This window comes from Phlebotomus argentipes, unplaced genomic scaffold (assembly GCF_947086385.1).
Source record: "Phlebotomus argentipes unplaced genomic scaffold, Phlebotomus argentipes genome assembly scaffold_18, whole genome shotgun sequence".
NCBI classification, from domain to species: domain Eukaryota; kingdom Metazoa; phylum Arthropoda; class Insecta; order Diptera; family Psychodidae; genus Phlebotomus; species Phlebotomus argentipes.
This window is the reverse complement of record NW_026776177.1, coordinates 9,137,405-9,151,383: the sequence shown is the minus strand read 5'-3', so window position 1 is coordinate 9,151,383 and position 13,979 is coordinate 9,137,405. Positions and strand designations below refer to the sequence as shown.

Below are 13,979 nucleotides of genomic sequence, written 5' to 3'. Positions count from 1 at the left end.
CAGGAAATAAATGTTCTCAATGGGAAGCTGGATTTTTACAGTCGGCAATAACGCGGCTGGGAAAATGTGGTAAAAGAGGAAAAGTTTAGTCGTTATTAAATTACACTCATTTGAGATTTTCTACCTTTTCTCATTTTCATTTTATATGCCTTTTCGTACAGCGTCTCGGCAGAGGCGCAAAAAGAAATGCATGAGAGACTTGGACTCGAGCCCAATTCGTTTGAGGGAACATCTGTAGAAATTGCAATCTTCCTCGTTGTCTGACACTCTCTCATATAGTTTTGTTATCTTAAGCCCAGTTGGTGGTTTATTTGGTGTTCGTGTGGCTTTTGTAGCGCATCTCTTGCACTTTTGCTCATCTTGCAGCCTGTGTTTTCTTAACCATTCTCTTTGTGATCTCGTTTTTTGTAGAGCTGAGATTTTTTTCCCTTTAGGAACAGAGTTGTGAGGCTCGTTTTTCACGATGAAATGATTCAGAAAATTGATTTTATGGCATTTGTGTTTCAGCCAGACGCGTCAAATGGGAAGAAGTGATGAGAATTAGCATTTCTAGTGTCTGTGTTTTATCCAAGAAATACCTCTAATCCTCTTTTACCAAATCAGATTTCAAATAAGACAGCGAGAAAGGCCGAAAGTACATCATGAATTTGAGTATCAAAATGAAATGCTGGAAGGAATTGTGGAAGAGACAAGATGAAGAAAATGAATTTAGTGGGCTTCGTTGTACGAAAAAAAAGAGAGAAATGAGAAGCTGAGAAGAATGAAGGAGAGATCCAAATAAAAGACCAAGTGAAGAAATCACACCTTTTTTCCATCTGAATCTCCTGAGGGAATAATAATGCCGAAAACCTGTTCCTGATTCTGTACATCTTCCTCAGAATTTTGATTGTATCACCCGCGATGTCGACGATGGCGTGAGTTTGGCGAAAAGCGCGCCGAATTGGTGCATTTTGTGAGATGATGTGCGTGTGTGGGAAGGTGCCAAAGAAGTTTACGATGAGCTTGAAAGCGGTTTTCTCTGGCTTTCGGTCTCTTTGACGATGTTTCCTTATTTTTCTTGCACTATATTCTGTGTATTGAAATAGGCACGAAATGATAGCGAATTTATCGTGTGTTTTTCTGGGTTGGAGGAAAACCCACCAGTTTTTACACATACCATGAGCTTCTAAATGCCTTGTCATCTCTCTTGTTATCCACTTACGGATGAAACTGAGACAGTGTGACAAGAAGAGGATCTCAATGGTGTTGTTTTCTCTCTAAATAAATCCAATTTTTCACTCTTAAAGATGAGGTCTCGGAATAACAAAGGCTCGCTGAAGGATAAGAGCCTCTTCTTTATTTGGCTGTTAAATTGAAGGGTGTTCAATGGCACAGTCGATGCTGGTTGCAGATTGTAATCTCTGACAAGAGTCTCGATCCTCCGGTTGGTGGTTTTCACAATTGCCCTCTTCGCAATCGAGAAATTGGTGAGCGATTGTTGTCTGTTTCGACAGCAGAGGAACAGAGTGTTCTGTCATATCTCTGAATGAACGCCGTGGAGAAATTTAACACCCTTTTTTTTGTAGGACATGTTGTCGATGAAATATTCAAATAATTCACCCATTCGTCTCTTTTATTGTAGCTCTGGAATTCACACTGGAGCCAGTGGATGTCGCCGTCCAAGAAGGAAATTCCGTTTTATTGCAATGCAGCGGACGAATGGATCCGGCAGCGCTGAAGGATGGGAAAACAGCTCCAAATATTCGATGGAGAGGTCCGGACGGGCAAGAAATTGGAATTGTTGGTGACACATTTAGGTGACGCTTTGTACATTCTTAAGCATGATTTTTTAATACATTCTGTTTTTCTCCAAGCTTGGCTCTGCCAGAGAAGTTTCTCAGTTTATTTGCAAAGCAATTTACTTACTTAATTAATGACTAAAATAAATACATGTTGAGTTATCTCAAGCAGAACTGCAAATTGCAACTGAAATTCTGTGCAAATAGTGAAATTGCGATGCAAAAAGACAGTGCAATTCTCTCTATTTGCGTGACGATGCGTAATCAGTGTTGTGCCTTTACATGGTAAAAAATGTATTTTACAATTGACGAAAGGTCTAGAGAAAAGAGAAGAAGGCGGAATCTGCCACAAATGATAGTTTCTAGAGACTTTTCTTCTAGAGATTTAATAACTTGGATTTGATGAACTCATTTTTCAGTCTAATTTTCCGTGCAGAAAAATCATTCGTAAAGATATGTATTTTCTACCATGTAAGAAATGACGTAAACGCTTTTCAATGTTGACAATCCGCCCAACACTGTGCGTAACTGTGATTTGCTCTGCAGGACACAATTGCAGAATGGGTCGCTGTACATTAGCTCGATAGAGGAGAACCGAGGACTCACGGGGACGTATCAATGCCTATTGACGGCAGACGGGATTGGGACAATAGTCAGCCGCCCGGCGACCGTTTCCATTGCCACGCTGCCCGAGTTGAATCAGGAATTCAACGAGATCTACTTGTTTCCCGGACAAACGGCCTATTTTCGGTGTCTCACGACCAAATTGCCGGCGAATGTGGCGTACAGCGTGGAGTGGATAAAGGACGATGTTCCGCTGCTGGTGGATGAGTCTCGGATGCTGATCCTGCAGTCGGGCGCGCTGGAGATTGATGAGCTGTCGGCCTCGGACAGGGGCACGTATCAGTGCAATGTCACTGCCGGTGGGGCTTCGAAGCTGAGCAGCAAATCGAATTTGAATATCAAATCCACTGCCGGCGTGCCGGAGAGTTTCGCCTCGCCGTCCTTTGTCGTTGTACCGGCGCCGCAGACGGTCAGGGAGGGTGAGACGGTGACGCTGGAGTGCGTGGCCAATGGGAACCCCAAGCCAGTCATCAGGTGGCTGAAGAATGGCGGAGATATTGACATGAAGTAATTACACAGACCGCAAATCAATCGCCAGGAAGTTCTTGCCAATTAACACGTCTTTTCTGTCTTGTAGCGACTTGGATTCGCGATTCCGCATTGTCGGCACGGGTTCACTGCAAATCCTCTCGGCGGAGGACCATGATTCTGGCGATTACCAGTGTCGAGCAATCAACAGTGTGGATTCTCTGGATGCGAGTGCTTCTGTGCTGGTTCAAGTGCCACCCAAATTCATCCAGAGTCCTGAGGACAAGTCAGCGTTCAAGAAGGAGGAATTGGAGCTCGAGTGCGCCATTCATGGCAAACCCACGCCGGTCGTGCAGTGGCTGAAGAATGGGGATCTCATCACGCCAAATGACTACATGCAGATCGTGGGCGGAAGCAATCTGAGGATACTGGGCTTAATAGGGTCAGACGCTGGCATGTTTCAGTGCATCGGATCAAATCCGGCAGGAGCAATTCAAGCGTCTGCCAGACTAGAAATTATTCAACCAGGTGAGAATTTATTCACTTCACGAGGGTTTTATGCAGCGATTTGCATTTATTTTATGTATTTATTTAACTATTTTGATAATTTGAGTTAATTTATGTTATTTCCTTTCTTTGTGTTTTCTCATTTCATCTTTATTTGACTTCAAATTGGGTTACAAAACATTATTTCGCTGGGAGAGAAGATGGTCGTAAGCGAGATAAAGGAGCGGGAAAACCACTTCCGCTGATGCCAAAATCAGCATCGGCGAGTCGAGAGAAGATGCTGAACAATCGCCTGCTGTCCAAAAGTGCCTTCGATAGTCTCCTGAATGCGCCGAAGAGGAGAAACACAAGTGATGACGATGACCTGACTTTGGGTGATTACAATGATGACGATGCAGGAAGTGAGGAGGAGGACGAAGACTATGACGATGAGGAGGATGAGGGAACGATTCATCCTTATGGGCCTAATGTTGATCCCAAGAAGCTCTTTAACTCGCTCATGAGAGCCAAAGATGACTCAGAGAGTGAGGATGTGGAGCACTTTTCTAATCCCTATTTTCCTCCTGTCACACGCAAACGCATAGACGCGAACTTCGAGGGCTCGTCGCCATTGCCAGGACCGCCGCGTGACTTGGAGGCGCAAATTGTGAAGCCGCGCTTCATCTCGCTGAGCTGGTTGGAGCCGCTGAAGAATCCGGACGAGGTGATAACGTACACGGTGTTCTACAAGATGACAACGAGTGATAGGTAGGATTTCGGTCACATTCGTCAATTACTATATTGATCCCTTTTCCCATTATCTTTCGTGATTGGACAGAGAGCGGAAAATCACAACGAAATCGCGTGATGAACAACAAGTGAACATCCAATCGCTGCTGCCCGGGAAAACTTATCAGTTTCGTGTCGTGGGAAATAGTGTTCATGGCTCGGGTGAGACTTCAGCTGTGAGTATCCCATCAATATAACTTATGTTGCTCGCCAATGAATGCTAATAATTGCCCACACACTGCCAGATACTGGAGGAGAGCACTCAGCCTGAGGAGAACATTTCTGGGCCGCCGAGGAGTGTGATGGGAATACCAATTAGTCATCGGGAGGTTCATGTTAAGTGGGAGCCGCCGCTTGTGACGAATGGCCTTATCTCCAAGTACAGAGTGTACTATTTTGAGGTATATGAAGAATGCTAACGATATTGTGTCAATTTCTCCACACAATTCCCTCTTTGTTCCCCCAGATTGAGGATGGTGCTGAGATGTACATGGACAGCACGACGCTCGAGGCGACACTGACGGAATTGCGTCCATTCACGGAATACACAATTTCAGTTGTGCCGTTCAATCAGAATGGCATGGGAGATCCGTCCAATGAGATAAAGGTGAAAACATACTCTTCAACACCTTCTGAACCGCCTCACAATGTTTCCCTCGAAGCCACAAGTTCAACGGTGAGTTTCGTATTCTGCAGTGTTTGTTGGTAAATAAGTGTCTTTCACAGTGGATCCTGAGTGGCAAATTTGATCAGCAAGTAATAGGAATTTAAATTGCACTAAAAATGAATTCAAATTCAGCTAAAGTCTTTACAAAAGTACAGCAAATGTTGGCAAAAAGTATAATTCAGGGTTTGATCTCTTTCTTATATTGGAAAGATTGGTTGCCTTAGAGCCTCAGCGAACACAAACTGCTGAATATTAGCTCTATAGAGAGCAAAAAATTCAGTGGTCTTTGCTATTTTATCGCAATTCAGCAGTTTATGTTCTCTGGGACGATAAATGATTTAGAATTATCAGTTAAAGCATAGTTCGTATTGAGTTTTGAGATGAAACTCGCTGAGAAATCGGCCAGAAATTGTGGAATATTAATGAAAAATCGGCAAATCTCATCTAAACTTGTCTTTATATCTTCTGTCGATGTAGTCCGTGACTATCAGTTGGGAACCGCCACCGGAGGATAAGAGAAATGGCCAGATTACAGGATACAAGATCAGGTACAGGAAGATGAAGAAGCTCCAAGTGGAAACGACGCCGGGAAATGTGAGGCACTACGAGCTGAAGAATCTGGAGAGGCATTCGGCGTATCAGGTGAAGATTTCCGCGATGACTGTCAATGGCTCGGGTCCGTTCACTGAGTGGATGCACGTGCAGACGTTTGAGAATGATCTGGATGAGACACAGACACCAAAACAGCCGGATTTCATAAGGAGTGAGTGAACAATTTAATTTCATTAAATGGAGATGAAAACGATAAAAATATATCGTGCAATAATTGTAATTGAATATTGACAAACAATTGCACTGTTGTGATTGTATTGGCAAAAAGAGTTAATCTGCAGTCATTGATTGATTTTACATGAATTTTCACTCTCCCTCCACTGAATATAATACCGATGAATTATTTATAGACCATCGCAAATTTATGAACAGCACTCAATCATGTTTTTTGGCAGGAAATTATTATACATTGTGTGAATGCAGTGAATATTGTTAAAAAATTGGAGTGAAAATGCGAAAAGAAGTCTATCAATGACCACAAAAAGTGTGTCCATTGTGTATTAATATCACTGATGGATGCTTTGAAGTGCTTATTAATATTGCATGATGGATATTTAATGAAATTGATTGTGCTTTCAGCGCGTCCGAGTGCCGAGAGCATCATTATAACGTGGGGTCCGCCGAGGGACACAAATATAAAGCTGCGCGGCTTCACGCTGGGATGGGGCAAGGGGCTTCCGGATGTGGAGATGAAGGAGCTGGACTCAATAGCGCGGTATTACGAAATCAAGGGATTGGAGCCGAACAGCGAGTATGTGATTTCGCTGAAGGCGAGGAACCTTGTGGGCGACGGGCCGCCGATTTATGACTACGTGAGGACACGAGAGGAGGCTCTGGTGGAGCCGCCGGCGCCGCTGGAAGTGCCCGTGGGTCTGCGGGCCATCACGATGAGCTCCAACTCGATTGTGGTATACTGGACGGACACGACGCTGAGCAAGAGTCAACAGGTGACGGACAACAGGCACTATCTCGTGCGGTACAATCCTGTGGCCACGACGCGCTTCAAGTATCACAACACAACGTCGCTGAATTGCATGATTGGTGATCTGAAGTCTAACATGCAGTACGAATTCACCGTGAAGGTGGCGAAGGGAAGACGCCAATCCGCCTGGTCGATGTCTGTCTTCAACACGACACTGCAGCAGAATCCAATTCCGCCGCCGAGAGATCTGGCAGTTCGCATCGACGATCACAATCCACAGAATGTCATCCTACACTGGCAGATATCCAGTCAGTTCGTTGACCAAGTGACTGGATTCCTGGTCTATTACACCACTGACACATCGAAGAGGGACAGAGATTGGGCAGTGGAGGCGATTGTGGGCAATTCGCAAACAATGGCAGTGATTAAAAACCTCATGCCCTACACAACGTATTACTTCAAGGTGCAGACGAGGAACATCAAGGGATACGGACCCTTCTCAACGATGGTTTCCCACACAACTGGCAAAGGTGCGAGAGTTCTTTCATTGATTCCTTCTAATCTTCCTGCGTGAAGTTCAAAAAGCTCAAAATTTTACCATAATATGTCAAGACTTTTGTACTAATTTCTGTGTATTTTCCAGAAGTTCTCACGCGAGAGCAACCTTCCACTTTGGGTGGTTTCTCCAACACTTCCGTGCTGTACCTGATAATCGGCGTCGCTCTGCTTCTGGTGCTCATTGGTGTGATTATCGTGGCGATTGTGTGTCGCCGGAAGACGCCATCGACGCCGGATCACGCGAAGAAGAGCTACCACAAGAACAATGCCGGAATCATAAAGCCGCCCGACTTGTGGATTCATCACGATCAGATGGAGCTGAAGAACATCGAGAAGAACAATCAGCAGCCGCCGCAGACACAAATCAGCGACGGGGCGTCGAGTAGTGGCGCAATGACACTGCCGAGATCCGTGATTCACGATTATGACAGCGAGACGCCCATTTCGCACGTAACCAACTCGCTGGACAAACGGAGTTACGTTCCGGGTTACATAAGTAAGGCAGAATGAGGGTGTTTTGCCGAAGGGATACTTATGAAGTTCTCTTTCAGCCACGCCGATGAGCAGTTCGATGGAGAGGCCGCAGTTCCCGCGCACGCAGTACAGCATGTCCAGCCAGGGCCACATGTCAGTGGGACAGACGCCAGTGGCACAGACGCCCGAGAATCCCTACGCTTACGAGACGATGCCTTCGAATTACAGGTGAGAATTTCACGGCATTGTTCTGTAATCTTGAACTTCTGCTGATAATTGCTTTGATTGTGCAGCAATCCATCGATTACTTACGCGCCTGGAATAGCCGTTGACTCGGCGCCTAAGCGAGGCAAAGGGCATCCGCTGAAGAGTTTCAGCGGTCCACCGAACACAGGAGTACCAATCATACCAGGTGAAGCGCGGAAACAGTTTTTTCTAGTCACTGAGAAGATATTTCCGTAAAATTCAGAAGAGAAATTGAATCTGAATGTCAATTATCTTGTATTAATGCTCATTTGTGTGTTCTTCTGCAGTTCCCGCCGTGACGATTCGTCCGCAGAACGCGTCGCCCTTCAAGAAGCCCAGCCTGGCCACGAATCCGATGGCGAATCGCCTGCAGAACGGCTCCGGCGTCGTGGCGCACTCGGCTGACGAGGTGCAGCGACTGGCGCCCAGCACGTCCACGGAGGAGCTGAATCAGGAGATGGCGAACCTCGAGGGACTCATGAAGGACTTGAGTGCAATCACGGCCAACGAGTTCGAGTGTTAGGCTGCAGAAGAAGTGGGAATTTGTGGGATCAACACTGCCGATTGAAATCTCAAGAGTAGAAGAGAGTGAGAGAGAGAGAGAGAGAGCTTGATGGCTACAAAAGACTGGCGAGAAGTGTGACAGTGTGTTTAGAGAGTGTGAACTTGTTTAATTTGTCTTTCTTCACTGAGTTCTTGATTTGACATCAATGCTGGGAGTTTGATTGCCCGAATTGGTAATTTTGTGATAGTGCAAATTCTCTGGTTTGGGAGAATTTGCTTCTTAGGACCTTATTTTATAACGATAGGTACAAAATTTTTCTGCCACTAAACTCTACTTTGTAACATGTTTTACTAGGTTTTATTGTAGAGAAATTGCATCACAATGTGAGAAGCTTTATTTTGCCACACACTCGGAGAAATGATGAAAAATTATGATTAGGAAAAATGGATTTGGAGTGTGAAATTTGCGAGCGAGAGTTTTATCCTTTGTCTTCTGGAATGTATGATGATTTTATAAGTTTAATTTATAATGTAGTAATTTTATTTGTGATTTAATTTCCTAAGTGACAATCTTATTTAATGGCATGATTTAAGGAGTATTTAGTTTTTAGTTAAACACACTTTGAGCGCATTTCTCGATGAGAAAACTGTAAAAAGCGTGAAACATCTGAGGTTTCAGTCCTCCAAGCCAACCATGAAAGAATGGTATATTATAGAAATTTATTAACTATAAACTATTCGATAAAATAGCACAAAATATCGGACGAAAGTGCTTCAAATTTGATTGTGAAGCGCATAAAGTTTTATTGAGCCATTAACAAATAGTGCCATTTTTGGTGTATTTTACAATATTATTCATGTTTATACATCTTTTTCCCTTTCTATTGTCTCATAAGAGTATAATGTGGAAATTATGCAAAGAATTTTACGAATTTTGCAAAGGATTTTTGAGAAAATTAATGTACTTTCACCTTTGAACCGGTAAATTTACCACTTAACCGATTTGTGTCTCGGCTAACTTAAGAGATTATGTGAGAAATAGCTGGAAATTTTTGTGTAATTTTGTCTATACAAACAGTATTATTTTGTCCACGAATCACCACATCATCAATGTGTATAATATTCCCATAGAAAATCCACAGCGATTGAATATCATTATTTACCAGTATTTTATATCGAAAGAATATCGCACCGAATAAGTAATCTTCCAAGAATGAATTGATGAAAACCACTTCCTGCAAGAGACTTTTAAAACAAGAGGTTTTTTGACAACATTTTTTTACAATCGCGTGAATGATTGATAAGTAAACTGCAAAAAGAAGCACATAAAGGAAACGAAAAGAATGTAACGTTAAATGTGTAATATGTAAATATACATAAAAATCAATCGACAGACACACAAGTAAAATATTCCCTAAATATAAAGATGTAACATTGAAAAGTGTAAGAATTGCATGAAATATTTTACTACGCCAGAATACACATAAATTTTTCCAACATTTTTGCCACAAAAGAGAAATTTTCACGTGAATTTAGAAGGGGATTTTTCAGTGCACATGAAATATTTTCTATGAAAAAAAGAGGGACTAAAAATAACATGAAGAATATAATGAATATTTCAATTTGCTTAATTGGTATTGAAAGAATATAATTTTGGGCATTTATGTTCTTCTATAAATATGATATAAAGGAGAAAAATTCATGGAAACGCGCTATAAAATATAATTATATTGAACTTATTTCGAAATGGCGTTTTAAAAATGGGACGAAAAAGTGAAATGACAAAGATGTTTTATAATTTGAACTTCATGCGAAGAATAAAGTAAAATGTTTCCTAAACACACAGGCTTTATAACCACTTGAGCAATTAATTGGGAAAGTGCAACAAGTCATTGGTGGTTCTCAGGAATGGCGCGACTTCGTGGAAAGTTCCTCCACGCGTTCACGCAAGTTCAATTAATTCAGCATTGTACTGAAACCTCGAAGAATGTGACACGGTTAATGGGAAAAACACAACAAAGTCATTTAATGCTCAATTATTAAGCATGTGACTTTCACCACGTCTACAGTTTTCCCTCAATCAATGTCAACCCTCAAATAAGGGCTGTCGATGCTGCAGAGTTGAAATCAATGCATTGGCGAGAGAGTTTAAAGTTGCTAATCAGACATGTTGGACACAAATGAGCTTAAATCGTGAGGAAATCGATCAGAATCACGGCGAGAAGAGCCCAGAAAAGTACCAAAATCCCAAAGAACGAGTCATTTTGATGCTTCAAAATGAACTACAAAAGAAGAATTTACTGGGGATTTCGAGAAGATTCTGTGCTGCTTTTGCAGACATTTTGAATTTCTGACCTTTCTAAAGCCATGTTGAGCTTCGAATGAGTGCGTACCTTTCGGACTCAAGCTTGGAGTCTTCAAGAGTGAGAGAAACTTATCGCTGAATATGTGTAATAAATCATGACAGGTGAAATGATTTCAATTCTATTCCATCGATTTGGGCTCCGATCTGTCTGATAAGCAACTCTGGGCCGGTCTATTGTCGCCAGAGGACAATTCTCACGCCGAAGGCCTCAACGTCTTCTCGAGTGCTCGAGGCGGATCCCACGCTTCTCGAGTCCTGGCTCGGGTGATTCCCGTTTTAAATATTTGAAAAGTGTGCCATCGCCATGGCATTCCGCGGCCACAACACAGCGCGCGTCCGGGAATTGAACTTGATGACCAGGTGGAGCTCTCCCAGTCCAAATTGGCAAACATGCCGTGCCGGCCGGTGGGTGGCTTTCGTGTAATCGCTCCTCGATTGTAAAGTTCAACACTATCGCCTCTTGTCAGTTTCCGATGTGACTCTGGCGAGTGTGGAAGTGTCTTCTGAGGACGCGTGTCTGGTGCTTTCCTTTGGCTGTTTGCCTCCCAGAGTGTCCGCAATCTAACCCCAGTGTTTGCAGTGAGTCAAGAGGTCACTCAACTCCCGCTTCATCTCTGTCGAGGGCACGCAATTCTCGATCGAATCCTTTTTTGCTGTGAGGACTCCAGGCTTTTTAGCATAAATTTGCATAGGACATTGCGTGTGATCCTTCAATGCTGGGCGAGGTTCAAGTTCCCAAGAACGGCACGCTTCCGCCTTCAGGCCATTGTCCCGACTAAATAGTCACTTCCTGGCAATTTTCTTTGCTGGCAAACCGTTGAAAATCACTATCATTTCCATCGTCGACGCCAAGTGACCCCTAAAAGAGGCACAAGTGTTCGATTAAATCGATCGCGCCTGCACTTGGTTGCATGTTGACTCGTAAATAATTCCCTCCCACATCGCGAGCAAAAAGTGGCACCCAAAGAGTTGTGCACAGTTGTCTCTTTTGCGTGGCAATTTCCCTCTAAATGTACCGCTTGCGGAGCATTCCGGAACATCCTCCCTGGCAATGTTGAGTGCTGTCTGCAATTTTTGTCCACTGCAACGCTTTAAGTGCTGTTCTGTCCTCTAAAATCAATATGCAAAGACGACAAAGTGAGATGGACTGAAGTGGATCAACTCACGAATGCATTAATTAATTATTTCATCCACTCCCACTTCTTCCCTCTTCCCACTCCACAACTGTCCGAAGGTCCTTCATCCGCATTAGTGCTTAAGTCCATGGCAATGTCTTTCTCGGTGCTCACGAAGGACGTTGCCAGAAGTGATCGGGAAGTTTTGTGGATGTTCTAACATGTTGTGGGAGCTTCTCAACTCGTCTCGCCGATCAACAGAGCCTCAACATGCCGCACTTTAAGCGTCGCTTGCGAAATCGAGCGCTTTACTATCACTCATCACCGCCCAAAGGTAAAGTTTTTCACATTATCCAAAAATACGTATGCGCATATTTTTAGCAGAGCTTTTGAGCTTATTTTCACCCACATTATACACGTAAAGTGAATGCTTTTTGGTTTATACAATCATACACAAATGGACTGAAATGTCCAATTTTACTATTTACTCTAAAGTATGCAAAGTATGTAATTCTGGATTATGTTGGGTGATTAAAATTGACGATATAAATGGGTCGCTAATGCTGAAATAATCTATTTATAGTGCAAAATAGTGTTATTACATTCAAAAACCATTATAATTAATATAATTTCTCTGTGAAATATTTATTCGCAAAACAAATATTTCAACTTAAGCGCATTTGCATAAAACTGTCAGGAAGAAACTCATTTTTCCACTATTGAAAGGAGCTTGAAATTCTCAAAAGCTATGAATTTCAGAAGGCTTCAAGATGAATTTTGTGGGCTGTATTTCTCACTGAAAATGCAAATGCGATGAAGCTCAAATGCGAACTGAATTTATTGTATTATAAAGAATGCAACTGCATTTGCCTTCAGTTGGCACAAAATATGTTTTTCTCTGCAGTTTCGCACTGCTAGAAATCATGCAGATTCTCCTTTCTGGCAATTCAAGCAATAGCAAATGAACAACTATTCTATTAAGTGTGAATTATTGTTAGAAAAGTATGAATGTTTGAATTTTAATTCTCTTATTATTAAGAGATTCATTAATTTTGTGTGAAGTCAAGTCAATTATGCCTGAAATTAAACGCCTTGCGGTCAAACTAGCAAGTAATACAGGTTAAACGGAATCAAACGAGCGTTAATATTAAATCACACAGCAAGAAAGTCACTCTTTCCTCGAGTGTTCTTATCAAAATTGTTATTACCTCCGTGGCAACTTTCTCACCCGCACAACAGTCGTTCTTCTCCCCATAAACAGCACTTCTGTTCGCCACTCGTTCGACATTGTGAATCCTTCCGCGTGACTAAATTGGCAGTCGCCTTTTATATCCTCAGCATATGATTAATTGCCAGAGTGTTTTTGGGGAGCAAAGAGAAAAAAAAACACGAAAGCACTCTTTCGCCACTCGTCATGAGCTTTCAATTGGAATCGATTTCACCGAAGTGCGCCCCATTCGGGTTTATTGGCTTTCGCCACTCACACTCCTCGCATGTTTTCCTTTGTGTTAATGCCAACATTTTCCGGCGTTTTCGCCCCACCCCGCCGAATGCCTAATTGAGGCTCCCCGCCGGAAGTGTAGCGATAGCGTTGCCAACATTATTAATTATTGACTCTTCCACCTTGGAGATAATTAAACTTTCACTTCGTGTCCTTTTGCAGCGCAATTCGGTGAGATTTGGTGCCCTGCAAAAGGCGCCTTGGTCATTTCTCAGGCCGTCGCCCTTCGATTGGCCCCAATTTCTCCACGTGCGCGATGTTGCCTTTGTTGGAACAATGTTTCACTCGGCCGACAAAGGAAATTATGTATCTGTCAATAATAAGTAGATGTAATGACGATAAAACATATGTTAAATCCATTTACTGAACTTAGGAGACTTTTTATGGTGGCAAGTTGAGCTTTATATACTGTATCAGAACCTAGACTTATTTATTATTCTGAAAATCAAATTTCAAAATCAAAAAATAAGAGATATTAAATTTGGCACGTTTTAAAGAGAAATTTATTGATATGATGAAATATTCTGTGGCAAAAAGTGCAAAAATCAATAATTAATATTTTAATGATAATCAAATCATTTGGTAAATTAATTTTACACGCATTTGTAATACTTATTTATATTCGAATTGATATTTTTCATGATATTCAATTAAAACAGCCCAAAGTTAATAACAAAAAATGACATGATGCAATCATTACACAAAGAATGGAGTGTTATAAATGATGTTGAATCTCGTTACATATGGAAACTTTCGATTGATTTTTTTACACTCATAGAAAATGGGTCTAGAAATCACTGATTTTTGGTATTTTTCCAACATCTGATTTTACAATCGCGTTAAAGTGGAATTCAGAATTTAGCACAGATA

The 13,979-nt window shown here is 42.2% G+C and overlaps 3 protein-coding genes across 4 annotated transcripts in view; all 3 read left to right on the top strand.

Annotated features, from left to right (window-relative positions):
* LOC132260061 (neogenin) overlaps window positions 1–9,938 on the top strand; it is a 28,079-nt gene extending 18,141 nt beyond the window's left edge. Inside the window, exons 2-14 of the mRNA XM_059757970.1 lie at window positions 1,622–1,796; window positions 2,325–2,909; window positions 2,980–3,398; window positions 3,578–4,124; window positions 4,195–4,321; window positions 4,391–4,546; window positions 4,612–4,821; window positions 5,290–5,575; window positions 6,004–6,876; window positions 6,990–7,400; window positions 7,456–7,606; window positions 7,672–7,790; window positions 7,912–9,938. Of these exons, the coding sequence (XP_059613953.1) occupies window positions 1,622–1,796; window positions 2,325–2,909; window positions 2,980–3,398; window positions 3,578–4,124; window positions 4,195–4,321; window positions 4,391–4,546; window positions 4,612–4,821; window positions 5,290–5,575; window positions 6,004–6,876; window positions 6,990–7,400; window positions 7,456–7,606; window positions 7,672–7,790; window positions 7,912–8,147 (4,295 nt within the window). The 3' untranslated portion in view covers window positions 8,148–9,938. The remainder of the gene's footprint in view (window positions 1–1,621; window positions 1,797–2,324; window positions 2,910–2,979; window positions 3,399–3,577; window positions 4,125–4,194; window positions 4,322–4,390; window positions 4,547–4,611; window positions 4,822–5,289; window positions 5,576–6,003; window positions 6,877–6,989; window positions 7,401–7,455; window positions 7,607–7,671; window positions 7,791–7,911) is intronic.
* Window positions 9,939–10,957: 1,019 nt separating this feature from the next.
* LOC132260779 (serine/threonine-protein phosphatase 6 regulatory ankyrin repeat subunit B) overlaps window positions 10,958–13,979 on the top strand; it is a 17,770-nt gene continuing 14,748 nt past the window's right edge. Inside the window, exon 1 of one of the 2 annotated variants that reach the window (XM_059759108.1) lies at window positions 10,958–11,072. The gene's annotated coding sequence lies outside the window, so the exon portion shown is untranslated. Of the gene's footprint in view, window positions 11,085–13,979 lie in introns of both variants that reach the window. The other variant, XM_059759109.1, reaches the window with a different exon arrangement.
* Window positions 11,798–13,979, top strand: part of LOC132259125 (uncharacterized) — a 12,491-nt gene continuing 10,309 nt past the window's right edge. The window contains exon 1 of the mRNA XM_059756674.1: window positions 11,798–11,942. Within this exon, the coding sequence (XP_059612657.1) occupies window positions 11,879–11,942 (64 nt within the window). The 5' untranslated portion in view covers window positions 11,798–11,878. The remainder of the gene's footprint in view (window positions 11,943–13,979) is intronic.